The 16,398-nt window shown below is 27.2% G+C and overlaps 2 protein-coding genes across 2 annotated transcripts; one reads left to right on the top strand and one right to left on the bottom strand.

The window, feature by feature from the left end:
• Window positions 1–5,247: 5,247 nt before the first annotated feature.
• On the bottom strand, window positions 5,248–6,645 carry LOC124943245 (zeatin O-glucosyltransferase-like). Its single transcript, XM_047483785.1, has one exon. The coding sequence runs from the start codon at window positions 6,643–6,645 to the stop codon at window positions 5,254–5,256; it is 1,392 nt and encodes a 463-aa protein (XP_047339741.1). The 3' UTR covers window positions 5,248–5,253.
• Window positions 6,646–10,710: 4,065 nt separating this feature from the next.
• Window positions 10,711–16,077, top strand: LOC124943244 (guanine nucleotide-binding protein subunit beta-like protein). Its single transcript, XM_047483784.1, has 3 exons — window positions 10,711–10,721; window positions 15,407–15,845; window positions 15,910–16,077. The coding sequence occupies exons 1-3, from the start codon at window positions 10,711–10,713 to the stop codon at window positions 16,009–16,011; spliced, it is 552 nt and encodes a 183-aa protein (XP_047339740.1). The 3' UTR covers window positions 16,012–16,077.
• Window positions 16,078–16,398: the final 321 nt, after the last annotated feature.

Below are 16,398 nucleotides of genomic sequence, written 5' to 3'. Positions count from 1 at the left end.
CACACATACACACATACATGTACACACATACATGTATACATGTACACACATACATGTATACATGTATACATGTATACATATATATATATATATATGCCATGTCTCCCGAACAATCTCAGTACATATGGCGCAAGACGATTTCACATATCAAGGTCGGAATGAGATCGGGTGTTTTCACGTCTCACTGTAGTGCCCGATTTGTCTTGATTTCCTATTTTGGAACAAGAAGGAAAATGGAACTATTGGATTTTGTGACTCGCCCCCGGCTCCGTGTCTTTTGGACCTTTTGCCCGCCCTAACCCAAGCTAGATGCGTTATCTCTTTGTTGCCAGTGGAGACGAAGAAAGACCCGGAAGCGCTATGTCGGGGAGGGCCGAGAAGCGAGAGCGTACTATGAATATACTTTCCGCTATTGAAAAGAAAGCGAGTCAAAGAGTTAAATAGAAGGAACTTAAAAGTTCTTGGGCTGAATCCCCTAGTGTTAGGCTTTTCCTTCTTATTCTTATTTGATGTTTGTTGGGCAACGCTCCGATAGTCGTTTTCATCCTATTCTTTATACTATAACTACTGCTATGAGAGTTCTCTGGACCTTTTAAGAAAGATTTTCCTATATCCGGATACTCTCTTTAGTTATATATATATGTGACATAACAGTTCTCCTAATCGACTACTTATCATTATAATTACTTAAAAAAAACTACTCACATGCGGTTACCTTTTTTTCCTACTATATTCTCTACTTCAAAATGAAGACTAAGACAGGAGTTTCGTGGAAAATAAAAACCTTTTTCGGAAGCGATGACTTACGCCCCTCTTTCTTAGGGCGTTTAAAGAGCATGACTCTACCGCTTAGTTAAAAAAAAGGCCCATTTGATTCAATTTATGAATTAGCCCACTATGAGTCTACTGCATATATATATATATATATATATTTTTTTTTTTTTATTTTTTTTTTTATTTTTAAGAACAACACAACATGACTCAATTACATCGATCCTCTCCTTTTAGTCAAGCCAGATCATCGCAATACGCCTTAATATGGGAAATCGGGCATCCCATTGATTTTACTTTTTAACTCAAGCAAGAGCTACAGAACTAAAGTACCAACGACTCCTTTTCCGTCATTGGCCTTCTCGACCATCGTCGGAGATCGAGATGCAATTTTGACAAACTTATTCTGACAGCATTTATTCTTGCTCCTGGGCACACAAACTTCCTTAAGTTCCTTAATTTGTTATATATTTAATAAAAATAAATTAATTTATTTGATTAGTTGGATACTATGTTAGGCTGAAAGTGATGGTAAAGGTAATAATAATTACGTGTGGTGAGTAATTATATGACTATTTCCCGGAGATGCAATATATTTTAATTTTTTTTAATTCATTGTGAATATATATCATTAATCATAATTAGGTGGGTCAGTCTTCCTATATTAAAAAATTTATTTTTATTAATAATTTATATAATTATATATTAAATAAATATATCAACTTATTTAAAAATTATTTTGTTTGATTAGTTGAATATTTTGTCGAAAGTAAAGTTTGAGGTGACCAATAATGACGAGTTTGTTAATGCATAATGATGGTAAATGTAGTGATTGATCGAACATTTTGGATAGTATATAATCTAATGAATAAATTTAAATAATATTATTTTAATTTTTTTCATTAACTATGAATATATGTCAGTAACTATCTACGCCAGTCTTTATATATTAAAATTTTTATTTGTATTAATAATATATATATATTTATATAATTAATTTAAAAATTAATTCATTATATATTTAAATAAAAATAAATTTATTTATTTTATTAATCGTCTCTTTTATATTAATTTTTTCTTCCATTATTTTTATTAAGTTAAAATATATTTTTAATGTCTTCTTCGTATTATTTTTTTAATTTGTAATCTTATATATTTTCTTTACTTGATTTTTTTTAATAAATAATTATATATATATAATAATAATTCTATTTTTATTAATTATTTTATACTACAAAATTTAATATTAAATTTTAAAAATATTTTACCTCTATAATTAAATTTTTTAAATAATGTATTAATTTTTTTTATACATTCGAGTTTATATACAAAATATACACATACACAAATTATAAATTAAATTTAATAATCACAATTGATGTATTAGTTAAAGTGTTCACATTTCGAACTTAAGATTGTGTTTTTTATTTTAGTTTTTGTGTATTTTAAAGAGTGTATTATAAAGATTAAAATGTTAATGATAATGATATATAAATGTGAGTGTAAATATGAAGGACTAAAGGAATGATCAGATTTTAGAAGAAGGATGTATGTGAATTTGAGGGATTAAAAGAATGGTGATTCGAATTTAATCAAATGCACAAAATAATTATATATGTTACCGATAATGATGAATTAGTTGGAGAAAAATGCACATAGTGAGGGTAGAAGTAGACCGATAATGAGATTGAACAAAATGTGCAATGTATGGGTAGAATGTAGTTGTAGATGTAGCAAAATATTAGGTTTTGGTGTTCAATTTTTTTATTTGCTCATTTTTATATATGTTTTTTTTTTTGTTACGATTGCACAATATTTAAATTATAATGTTGACTTTATTTGGAAATAATCTTAATTTGAATAACAATTTTTTTATTAAAAAGATTATTATTTTTTAAATATTTTTTTAAAATATATATTTATTTGAAATGATGGTATAAAATATATTTTCATTATATATTAACAAATTTAATAATATTTTTTTCGTTAAACACAATTTCAATTATATCTATTTCTAAATAGATTCGTATTTAATTTTATTAGAAATTTGTTTATATATTTAATTTAAATTTGTTTGAAATTCATCAAATAATTCTAAAAGTATATGATCATAATTATTAATTCTAAAATGTCTTTTTAAACTTTAATATAAATAATAAGTGTTTATAGTTATGTTATTATTGTCTTTTTCTTTATTTTAACATATTTAATTAATCTTTATAAATTTTAATATATTTAATTAATTAATAGTTCCAACTATTATATTCTTGTCATTTTCTCTGTCTATAGCTCGGTTAATTTGATGTTACAAGTACCGATAGTGTCGGTATCACACTCATAAAGTGACACATATATACACAAAAGTGAAACATCACCTCCATTATCCATTATCCGTAACATCAACTAGGGTTGCAAATGAGCCGAGCCGAGCTCTAACTTGATGGAGCTCGAGCTCGACTCGATTAAGTATTTAATAGCTCGACTCAATTTTTTTTTTGAACGAGCTTATAAATTTGAGCTCGAGTTCGACTCAACTATATTATTTACAAGCTCGGCTCGACTCGAAAGCTTAAACAAAAATTGAATTTTTAAGCTCGAAATCGAGCTCGAACCAAATTTATTTATAAAATTAAAATATCAAACCTTCAAACATATTAAATATTTAAAACATGATATTTCAAAATTAAAATATGAAACAATCATAACTATTCAAAATTTTAAAACATGATAATCCAAAACATTAAATCACCGTTACTAATTAAAATTTTAAAACATAAAATTCAAAAATCAAAGTACAAAACTATATAAATTGTTTGAACATTCAATATATTAATCTTTTTTAACTCATGTTCTTTAATCATAGCACACGTATAACTATCTGCATTCAATAATATGAAATGTTTAATTTTAAAAATAATTAATATAAAAAATAAAATTTAAAACAAATAACTAAAATTTAACTTTTAAGACGTTGTTTCGATATAATTTCTATTAGATATTATTATATATATTTGAGTTATTTGGGTGTAAGTGTAGCGAGATTCTAACATTATAAAAAGAATTTATAGCAAAAATTTATTATTTTTTATATATTATAATACATATTATTAATCTTATAAATTATTTTTTTCTCAAACACATATATCTTTTTCTCTCTCCATATTATATATAATAAATATAATAACTTTTTTTTTTCTCTTTAAATATTATATATATTATACTTTTATTATATAAAATATATTAACATTTTTTTTATCTCTTTCAATATTATATATAATAAATTTTTATTATATATAATATATTAACCATTTTTATTGTAATATATTAAGTATTATATATTATAATATACTAATTATTATATCCACAATATTTATTTTTATTATATATAATATATTATCTATTTTTATCTCTTTCAATATTATATATAATATACTTTTATTATAAATAATATATTAACCATTTTTATTTCTTTTTATACTAAACTAATTATTATATCCTTAATAGTACTTTTATTATATATAATATATTAACCTTTTTATATCTTTCAATATTATATATAATATATTTTTATTATATATAATTTATTATACTTTTTTTTTATCTCTTTCCGTCATTTTTATCATCACTCATTATTCTATATATCTATTCAACCTATGTATAGAATAATCGAAGCATATATAAACATAAATAGAATGAAAAAGATTTACCTTATCAATGAGTTAACTAATAAAATAGTTTATTTATTTATTTGTTGCTGGATTTCTTTAAGGTAAAAAGAAATTAAAGTTAAATAGAAAGCAAAAACAATATTTATTATAAAAGTGAAAATATTTTAATTACCTGTAATATAAGACTCTTCTGAATAAAAAAGATGTGAAGACAAAAAAAAGAAAATGAATAGATGAAGAGTGAAAAAATTGTGAAGACTAAAGAAAAAGAGATTAAGAGCTAAAGAAATGATGTAGAATGAAAAAGAAAAGATGAAGAGTGAAAGAAAATGAAGATGGAAGAGAAAATGAAGGAAGGATGAAAAAATTGAAGAAGAGGCACGTATATTAGATTAGATGAAGAAGATTAAGTTAGATGAATAGTCACGTAGATATGTTAGAAATTAGGGTTTTACTTTATAGATTGTGGTGTCTTCATATGAGCTTTGAAGAGAAAAAAAGAGAAAAAATATATTAGTTGAATTTTGAGTTTTAATATTAAATAAATAAAAATATATATTATATACAAGCCATCGAGCAAACATTATATGAGCTCGAACTCGACTCGAATATTAAACGAGCCGACTCGACACTCACAAATGAATAACTTGACTCAACTCATTTGTAGCTCTAACATCAACATAACCCATAGCCTCAAGCTCAATAAGGTACAATAATACATTATCAAAAGTAAGATTTTCATAAGCTTCTTACAATTAAGCATTCTTAATGACCAGGGCATTCCTCTTCAAACCATAATCAACAAACATATACCTTACCTAGTAATATGAGCAATGAAAGAATCCATCTCCATTTGTGAAACACCTCCTTCCTCAGCCGCATCCCTGAGTAGACCACCGACTTCCTCCGCCCTTTTCCTTATCCGTTCCCCTTCTTCCGAATCCATCAGTCGTTCCACCGCTCTCTTAATGGCAAAAGAACTCACTACCTCACTTTGGTCTGCCCATTCTCTAACTTCAATACCCACTTTCAATATCTCAGATATGAACAAAGCATTGTAAGGTTGGTCCGAATGAATTGGCCATGCAGCTATAGGAACTCCCAAGCTCAAGCTCTCCAAGCAAGAATTCCATCCACAGTGGCTCATAAACCCACCAACCGACCGGTGAGCCAGTATTTCCATTTGAGGAACCCAATCCCGAACTACCATTCCAGTTTCTTTCACACTCTCTTCAAACCCATTTGGCAGTTTCAGATTCCTAACTTCTCCTGTAAAAATATCACCTTTGTCTGCATCTCTCAACACCCATAGGAATCTTTGTTTGCTTTCTTTAAGCCCAAATGCCATAGCCTCAATTTGTTCATCTGTCATTGAAGTGGATGACCCAAATGAAACGTACATAACTGACTTTGGCGGCTGTTTCTCAAGCCACAACAAGCATTCGTTCCCGCCCCCGGTTGAATTTATGTTTCTAACACGATTAATTAATGGTGCGATAGCCCATTGTTTATTGTTTAAGTTTGACTCATTCTTGTCAAGTAAATCAAGATAAGAACTTTCCATTTGCCTACAAGTGTTGAGAATATCCCCTTGTTTAATTTTGACGAATTCGGCTTGATCCGCGGCCAATCTTTTGATCTCATTAGTGAGGGAACACTCTTCCACAGGAGGTATAGATTCTCCTTTGTAAAGAGATTTCATACAGCAAGTGGAGAAGGCTGATACGCACCTGAAAGAATAGGATTCAGCGTTTGGAATGTCGGCAACATCTTGAACGACGGAGAACATAAGCGTGTCGTGGATGACGATGAGTCTTCTTGTGGTGGTAGAGAGTTGTCGGAGAAGGGTGCCAACTGGGTGGCGAAGATGCATAGTGGCGTCGAAAGATGGTTGGAGATGTGCAGGGAACTTTGTTGTTGAATTGGGGTTTGGTAATGGGGATAGGAAATGAGGGATGGGTAAATCATGGAAGTGGATTTTGGATAATAAATCTGATGATTTGTCTTCTCCTCCGGTTAACCGGTGCTTGACTTGACGGTTGTGTTTGGAAGAGGCGGCATAATGAACTTCGATTTGGTAAGAGGAGATGAGGAAAGAGAGTTGTAAGGCCTGGTTAAGGTGACTCTGAGCTGTAAATGGAACCATGACCATGATAATTGGAGATGGGATGGAGGAGGTGGTATCTTCATGATGATGGGCAGCCATTGTTGAATGCTTGAGGAAAGAAAATATGCAAGCTCTCTAGCTTATTTGATAAAATCAAAACAAAGTAAAGAAAAATTGTTCAAACAAATTTTATTTAAATAAATGATTTTGGAGAGGGAACTTGAGTAAGGAATGAATATTAAAGTGTAGTTCTCATAGGAGTTGTTACATTGGTATCAGAGTCGGCACTGCGTTGAACCGTTTGTGCCCGGGTTGTGAGGGGAGTTGCTCGGAACCTTGACGGTTGTCGGGGATTCAACCTGTGAACGTCGGGTGGCTAAGCGCGGGAACTTTGGGAGATTGTCGGGACGTTGCCCGGGTGACGTTGCCCGGGTGGACGGGCGATTAAACATGAAGATTGTAGTGATTCTAAATATTAAGGAATGGGATTTTAATCCCACATTGAATTATGGAATTCCTATATATGATTTAATAGTTTTGATTAACTTCTCTCTTTTTTTCACATTTTTTTCATTTTCTAAACCAATAGATTGATGTTCTCTCCAATTTCTATCCTTATCTCTCCTTATTTAAAAATTCATTAAATCAAAAAGTATATTTTTTTCCATTCACATTATAATATATTTAAATAGATTCATATAATCTAATCAAATCTCTTAAAAAAATTATTTTAATAATTATAAAAGTGAGTAATTGTAACGAAACTGGTATTTGATTGGAGAAGATTTTGGTCTTTAGTTTGAAAGTCTGCAATAATTTGCACTTTCTTGATTTTTTCAAATTGAGAGATTTTTTATGTCAATCTCCATTATCGATGACATAAACAAAATCTAGTGGAACCTTGATGACATAAACAAAATCTAGTGGAACCTTAACAGCTAATATTTTATTCATACGAGTTCACATGTAAGTTGGATCATAGAACAATATTGCACTTGATTTTGATTGTGTTATAAAATTATTTCTTACTTTTCCAAAAGACCTGATTTCCTCCCACAAAAAAAATATTGCCATAATTCATTATCAATGTATAAGTGAAACAGTCGAATCAGCATCACAGAAACATTTTATCTCTTGGAAAATGACAAGAGCACTCACGTTTAACTATTTATTAATGCGTTCCCACCTGCATGCCTAACCGCTAGGGCCCATCCTAATATAGTCCTTCGTTATGTATGTATCTTTCTCATTTTCCGCTATCTTTGCTTGTCTAGAAAGAGGCGTGTTCTAGCTAGATATGGGTAAGGACTAAGGAGACATGGAATATATACGGTGAGCTACAACAATGGTTAAAGAACCTAACATAACTAGGTTAAGAGATAATTGAGCATGCCATGACTTTGTTAGGTCATATAGATCTTTATGACCATGGCCAGTAAATGGACCTTTTTGACATATACTTTTCTTTTATTGAAAACTTACAAGTTGCCATCTGACTGTAAGAGCACAATTTTTTTTTTTATATTTATTATTCTATTCCTGTTTAACTCTCCTTTTCGTATGTGATTATGATTGTCTGCCTTATTGTAAGTGATAATCAAAATAATAATATTTAATCTCTTCTACCCAACACAGGTTAAATGAAAATCATCAATCAAATGTTTCATATTTATTTATTTATACACATCACTAAGAAATATTTCAGTATTTATATTAAGTCATTTAGGATATTATTTTTTATTTTAATTCTTAATAGTAATTTAATAAATAAAAAATAATTATAAAATTCATAAGTTAATTATTATAATAGAAGAATTTTGCATTAAATAAGTTTTTATTGGTTTTCGTGGTTACATTTTTATATTCCATTTGTTTTATTTTTGTTATTATAAATGGAAACTTTGTTTTGAAAAAGTTTTAGAAATTTTAACATTTATTTGTGTTTAAATTAATTATTTAAAAGATTTATAATTTTTTTATATTTTAAAATTATTTATGACAATAATTAATTTTTATGATTAATTTAAACCTCTTTTAAATTTAAAATAATTAAATCACAATTGATTGAAAAATATTTATATTTTAATTTAAAATTAATAAAGTATTTTGTTAGGTATATAAACGCATATTTGTATATTTGATAAAAATAAAATTATTTTAAATTTTATATTAAAAAAAGAGTAATAATAATAATTTCGCACCCTATTTCGACTTTCTTTTGTTTGTCTTTTTCTTGAGTTTTAAAGGCACAACTTTTTTTTCTCCCAAGAATTAAGCCTTTAATTGAATTCACAAGGCAAAACAATTGATTAGGTCAATAGTAGATAAAAGCTGAATTCCATTTTCTGTTTTTTTTTTTCAAAACGTTATTTTTAAAATAATTATTTATTTTGTTTTTATCTAATATTTTAATTAAAATTTATATAATTAATTTAAAATTAATTAATATAATAATTGTTTCAAATAATTATTTATTTTGACCTTTATTTTAATTATTTTAAATATATAATTACAAAATTTATTTAAAAATAATTATTTAAATTTCATATATTAGAGGGATATTAGTGTTTACAGTTATGTTTAAATATATATTTTTTTAATTAATGATTTTTGTAGTTAGTTAAATTTGAGTTTCATTATTATTTACTTATTGTTATTAGAGTTGGTTTGATATGGGTTTATTTTTTAAAAAAAAATTAATATTATTTTTTTATAAAATAATTCTCTATCTTATTATTATAATTAATTTAACTATCAAATTACTTATTTTAATAATTAAAATACATTAATTTTGTTTTATTAAATTTTAAATAAAACATTTTAATAATTAAATTAATTAAAAAATTAAATATATATATCATCAAATAAATAATTGACCAAGATCAAACAGGCTATAGAAGTCTCTCGAGTCCAAATGGTTGGTCAAACATTTATATGCATAGAAAAAGTTATGACAACCATAAATTATGATTCATATTGATTCAAATTGTATAAATCATTTATTTATATTTCAAAATAAATAACTAATTTGTAAATTTATATTTTATTATTATACTAAATTTATATACATTCTATCTATTTAAATCCATATATGTCTTCTATAATTTTGTTGAAGTAAACAAGTAATTTACAATCAAAGTTAACCCCCTTTTAATTAAATCGTTTTTTAAGTTAGAATTCAATTCACGAATTTATTGGTTACTCTACAAATTTGAATACGGTAATAAGTTAGCATCTATATTACTTTTACACGGACACGAAAAAAGATCATCAACACAATCGGAGTGTACAAGTATTAATTCGACTGTACAAATTTGAGACAAAAAAACCAATTCGACTAAATAGGATACCGAACCAAACAAAACGCAACATCAACACAAATTTGAGTGATAAAAATAAAAATAAGGCACATTCCGATGTTATAAAAACCATGGGAGGGAAACCTAAGAAATTTTGACTTATCAATTTCTCTTAAATTTATCTTTCTAAATAAGAGAAAACAATGTTCTTATCTATATATATTCAGGTCGAGAGTTGACTCATATCCATAAACTTGAAATCGTTAAAAATAAAATTAAAAATGTTATATGTATGTTTCGAACTTACAACATAACAAAACAAATACAACCAAAGTGTGAAGTCACAAAATTAGAGGTCGATTGAAATTGGTGGTTTATTTTCCTAGGGATAAAAGACGTTTGAAAGTGTGATTGAGATACAGTTTGTTAAGGGATAAGATGTTGGTAACAAATAATCGTGAGGTCACAATATTAGAGATCGATTGAGACTGATATGTAGTTTCCTGAAGGATAAGAGGCGTGTAAAATTGTGATTGAGATTGGTGGTCGGTTTACCGAAGGATAAGAGGCGTCTGAAAATATGATAAAGAAACATATGTAAAAAATGTAAGTTACAAAATGTCGACTAATTAACTAATTGGTAATAAATAATAAATACAAAATATGTATACATACAAAAAATTATAAAATTATTTCAATATTATCAAATGGTCTAACGGTTAAGGTGTTCATATTTTATGTATAAGATTAGAGTTTGAATCCTAAAAATTATAAATTTAAAAGTGAGTATTATAAATATTTGAGAGATTGATGTAAAAGAATTCATTCTTAAGTATAATATATATGGTGGCACAATATTTAAACAATGGATAAGAGGTATGTAAAAGTGTGAGTTCGGAATTATTGATTGGTTTGACGAGCATTTGAAAGTGTGAGGTCATGAGATGGAGGTCGGGTGATGGATAGTTTGTCAGCCGAGAGGATAAAGAAGCATATGAAAATATGAAAAAATGTGAGTCACAAGATGATGATCAATTAGGAGGTTAGTGGTTGGTTTGACGATGTATAAGAGGTGTGTGATCAATTGGTAGATTTATTGAAGTGGGGATAAAAGAAGTCATTTAAGATTGTTAGGTGGTTTACCGATGGGGTAAAGAGGCATATAAGGGGATAAAGAGACACGTGAAAAAGTACGAGTCATAAGATGATGGTCAATTGAGGATTAGTGGTTGGTTTGACGAGGGATAAAAGGTGTGTGATCAATTAGAATTGGTTGTTGATTTGTTGAAGTGGGGGTAAAAGAGGTCGACTAAGATTGGTAGGTGGTTTACCGATGATATAAAGAGGCATATGAAAAAATGTGAGTCATAAGGAGGTCGACTAAGATTTGGTGGGTAGTTTGTCGAGGGGGTAAGAGGTGTGTGAGGTCACGAGATGAAATGAATTGGGATTTGGTGGATGGTTTGCCAAAGTGATGGTAAATATAAGAGGTATTCTTAACAAATTATATATTAGTGGTTAAAAATATATGAATGAGATGTTAATTGACCGAAGTGATCGATTGAGGGATGGTTGTTGATTTGTTGAAATGTGGATAAAAAAAGTTGCGATGAGATAAATATGATGAGATGCGAGGTGAGGATTTGTTGTTGATTTGTCAGGATAAGAAGTCGATAATAAAAGGAGATATCAACGGTTAAAAATATATAAATAAGATGTTGATTGACCGAAGTATAAACGTTTGTGTGGTCACGAGATTATAAGTCGAAATTAGGATTGGTGAGTGGTTTCCCAAGGGGGATAAAGAGGCATATAAAAAGGTATGAACCACAAGATTAGAGGTCGATTAGGGAGATTGTTGTTTGATTTGACATGGGATAAAGAGGTATGTGAAAGTGTGTGTAATGAGATGAGATATCGATTAAGATTTGGTGGTTTTGGTTTGCTGGAAGTGGGGAATAATTTAAGGGGTTTGTAACAAATGAGATATTAGTGGTTAAAAATATATGAATGAGATGTTGATTGACCGAAATATAAAAGTGTGTGAGGTAACGAGATTAGAGGTCAGTTGTAATTGGTGAGTTATTTATCGAGGAGACAAAGAGATATATATAAAAGTGTGAATCAAAAGATAAGAGGCCGATTGAGAGATTGATGTTGGTTTGATAAGGATAAGAGGTGTGTGAAAGTGTGTGAAGTCACGAGATGATATTTCAATTGAGATTTGGTAGTTGGTTTACTGAAGTGGGGGTAAAAAAATAGGTCGCGGTAATATAAAAGAGGATGGTAATAAATGAGATATTAGTGGTTCAAATATATGAATGAAATGTTGATTATTCGAATTGTAAAAGTGTGTGAGATCACGAGATTAAAAGTTGATTGGGATTTGTGTGTGATTTTCTGAATGGATAAAGATGAATATGAAAAAGTGTGAGTCACAAGATAAGAAGTCCATTGGTGATAAAAGAGGTCGCGGTAAGGATAAAAATAATGAGATGAGATGTGAGATTTGTGAGGATAATAGACGGATAATAAAGGAGATATCGGTGGTTAAAAATAATATGAATGAAATTTTGATTGACCGAAATGTGAAAATGTGTTAGCTCAAAATACTAAAGATCGATTGAGATTGGTAGTTGATTTATCGAGTACGATAAGAGACATATGAAAATGTGAGGTCATGATATGAGAGGTCAATTGAGATTGGTGATTGATTTGACAAGAGATAATATGTGTGTGAAAGTGTGTGAGATCGCAATATGATATGTGAATTGTTTGATTGGTGGTTGGTTTGTCAAAATTGTGATAAAAAATATTGTGGTAATGGATAAGAGATTGGTAATAATGTAAAACATATCTAACATTACTTTAGATAAGAGTAAAATGTATGACACAACTTTAAGTAAAATATCTAAATTGATCTATAGTAACTAACTTGATAAATTGTGTAATTGATTTGATTCTTATTAGAAATTTATATTTTTTTAAATGTTTTTTAAACTCATAAATTTAATTTTTTTTTTTAACTTTAGATATTTATTAAATTTTAAAATATATGTTAACATTAAATTTTGAAATAAACATAATTTTTACAAATTAAAACTAATTTTAAATTAATTAAATTTAAATAATATTAATTTTATTTAAAATATTTATAAATAAATAATATTTTATTTATATTTTTACAGTACAATTTCATCTCTCTCATTTTTTTATTAGTCTTAGGAATGGTTTGATTTGAGTTTATTAAAAAAATTTAGTTTTTTTTATTGGTCCTATAATTTTTTTATAAATTATTATAATTTATTAGGTTTAAATTGTCTATAAAATTTTTATTATTTAATATAAAAATAATTTTATAATTTAAATAACATTTATGACTAAATATTTTTTATCTTAATTTTAAATTGTTTATTATTTTATAATTTCAAACAATTAATATACTCAATATTAGATATATTTATTTTAAAAAGTTGTGTGTATCTTAATGATAATAATAATCATATATTTTTTTTTAAATAATACATGTCAATGTGACAATGAAAATGGATCGTTTTATTTAATTGAGTTAGTTAGAAAAAAATATTATTATAAATTGTATATTAAATAATATTAACAAATATATATTTAAAAAGTTTAATTAAAATATAAGAATATATATTTAAATTAAAAATATGTTTTTAAAATTACAAGTATCTACACTATTAATGATAACTCAAATATATTCATTTGATTTCTCAACAAACCAAAATAAAATCTTTATGACATAAAAAATAAATTTTGTGAGTTTTAAGTAATTTAATTGATAAACTTTCTTTATGTATTTAAAATTTAATAAAAATAAAGTATTTTAATATTTTAATTAATAAAATAATCAATTTAATAGTTAAAATTAATATAATAGTGTAAGAATGAATATTAATGAATAAGGTAAACAAAATGATTTTATTTATAAACTATGTATCATTCAAATTAGGACAGCAATAGAGACCGGTTATGTAGTAAATTGTCATTCTCTCATCTATCACTCTTCTATATATTATCATTTTTAATTAAACTAGCATAAACCCGTGCATTTGCAATGATATAAAAATCCAAAAAATATTATGTTAAAAATGTGACTTTATAATTTAATTCAATATTTTTTTTATTTAATTATTAAAAAATATGACAAAATTTAACTTTATCCAATCGTTTTATTTAAATTATTTTATTATTTTTTTTAAACCTACCCAAAATCATATAAATTAAAAACATTCATTATGTGAAAATAAAAATAATTTCAATAAAACAAATCTTCCTTGAATTTTGGATCAAATTATCAATAAAATATAAATTTATAATGGGTATAATATTACTTATTATTATATAATTATTTAAAAAAATAAAAAAATTAAAAAAATCATCTAACTAATTCATTTAAGTTTTTATATTTTTTATATCTATAAAGATTTTGATTATTTAATAATTAAATTTGAAAGTGCATTCTTAAACATTCAATTACACATTTAGGTATCACCAAGGTTTGTGTTACTCAAACCGACATTCTTTTCATGGACGAACTCTTAGGTTTTATCATCAATGTTTGCATTACTCAAGTCAACATTTTCTCCATAAACGAACCCTTAAATTTTTTTCATCAATGTTTGTGTTACTCAAGTCAACATTCTCACTTCCGTTTCAATAAACAAGGTTTGCGCAATCACATATAATAATTATTCGAAAGTGCATTCATAAACATTCGATTACACTTTTAGGCATAAACTCTTAGGTATCACCAAGGTTTGTGTTACTCAAGTCGACATTCCCTTCATGAATGAACCCTTAGGTTTTATCACCAATGTTTAATTACTCAAGGCAACATTTCCTTCATAAATGAACCCTTAGATTTTTTTCACCAATGATTGCGTTACTCAAGCCAACATTCTCACTTCCGTTTTAACTATCAAGGTTCGCGCAATCACATATAATAATTACTTCTTTTGTAGGGATTCGAACCCTAGTCACCTGTATAAAATATTAACATTTTAACTGCTAAACCACTTATGATTTGTTGAAGTAATTTTATAATTTTGTGTATGTATATATATTTTGACCACTTTTAATTGATATCGGTCAATTATTCATCGGCAAAGCACATCCCAATTACGCTTTAAAAATTAAGCATCGTTATATATATATATATATATATATATATATATATATATATATATATATATATATATATATATATATATATATATATATATATATATATATATATATATATATATATATATATATATATATATATATATTAGTTAAAAAGTTGAACCTATATTGTTAAATTGCCCCGCGTTCACCGCGTTCATCTAATTTGAAATATTAATAACCTAGTTCGTTAAGGGTTGTACTTATTTTATTATGTTGCAAGTTTGAAACATACATATAACATTTTTAATCGTTTTAAGTTTATGGGCGGATCAACCCACAATCCGACCCAAGTATTCATTTACTTTTACATATATATCAAAATTAACCACAACTCTCGACTCGCCAATCCGGACACTTTAAAAATTAAGTGATTGGGTTAGTTGTGTTCGGTTCGACCCTAGTAATGACAAGCCAATGATCATTTCTTCGTCTTGGGACAAGACTATTAAGATATGGAACTTAAGTAATTGCAAGCTTAATGATACGTTGAAAGGTCATAATGGATATATTAACACTATTGCAGTGTCGCCTGATGTTTCTCTTTGTGCTAGTGGTGGTAAAGACGGTGTAATTCTACTTTGGGATTTGGCTGAGGGGAAGAAACTTTACTCGCTTGATGCTGGTTCGATTGTTTATTCTCTATGTTTTAGTCCGAATAGGTATTGGCTTTGTGCTTCTACGGAATCTAGTATTAAGATATGGGATTTGGAGAGCAAGAATATTGTTGTTGATTTGAAGATTGATCTTAAATCTGAGAGTGATATGGGTGTTGATGGTTCTATTCAACCAGCTTGCGCAAAAACTAAGGTAACTTTTGCTTAGAATTGATTGTCTTTTGCTTGATTTAATATGGGTAATCAATCTTTTGTAGGTAATATATTGTACTTGCTTGAATTGGAGTGCGGATGGAAGTACTCTTTTCGATGGATACACAGATGGGGTAATCAGAGTTTATGAAATTGGTCGTTACTAAACTAACTATTCCAATTTTGCATTGTTTTTGCTAGAGTAGCATTTTGACTATGTTTTAAGCTTCTACATGATGATGTCTTAGATAATTCTAATTAGATTTGTCCATGACTCTTGTACTTAAATGAGGGTTCTTATGCAACCATTTATGAATAAAAATTTGTGTTTTCTAATGCTTATAATCATTTGTTATATTTTGCTCAACAAATTAGGATACTATTAAGTGTTGTCCTGAATTTTTAGCAATGATTTTTTTCTATCTAGTTGGAGTTGCTAAGATGCATTTGCAGTTCAACTATTAAGATGCATTTATTTTGAAAGTAAATATATAGATTATTGTTTGGTGATTTTGATCATATTGATACATTTGGGTTCTCATCTTTAAGATTCA

Source organism: Impatiens glandulifera, chromosome 6 (assembly GCF_907164915.1).
Source record: "Impatiens glandulifera chromosome 6, dImpGla2.1, whole genome shotgun sequence".
Lineage (NCBI taxonomy): Eukaryota > Viridiplantae > Streptophyta > Magnoliopsida > Ericales > Balsaminaceae > Impatiens > Impatiens glandulifera.
Note: the sequence above shows the minus strand (reverse complement) of the source record. Positions and strands in the feature narration are given on the sequence as shown.

What these genes read in the sequence shown, in the direction of transcription:
- LOC124943245 (XM_047483785.1), bottom strand. Translation starts at nt 6,645, where the DNA reads ATGGCTGCCCATCATCATGAAGATACCACCTCCTCCATCCCATCTCCA.
- LOC124943244 (XM_047483784.1), top strand. An exon ending in CAGCTTGCGCAAAAACTAAG is followed by an intron (nt 15,846 to 15,909) that starts GTAACTTTTGCT and finishes AATCTTTTGTAG; the next exon opens with GTAATATATTGTACTTGCTT.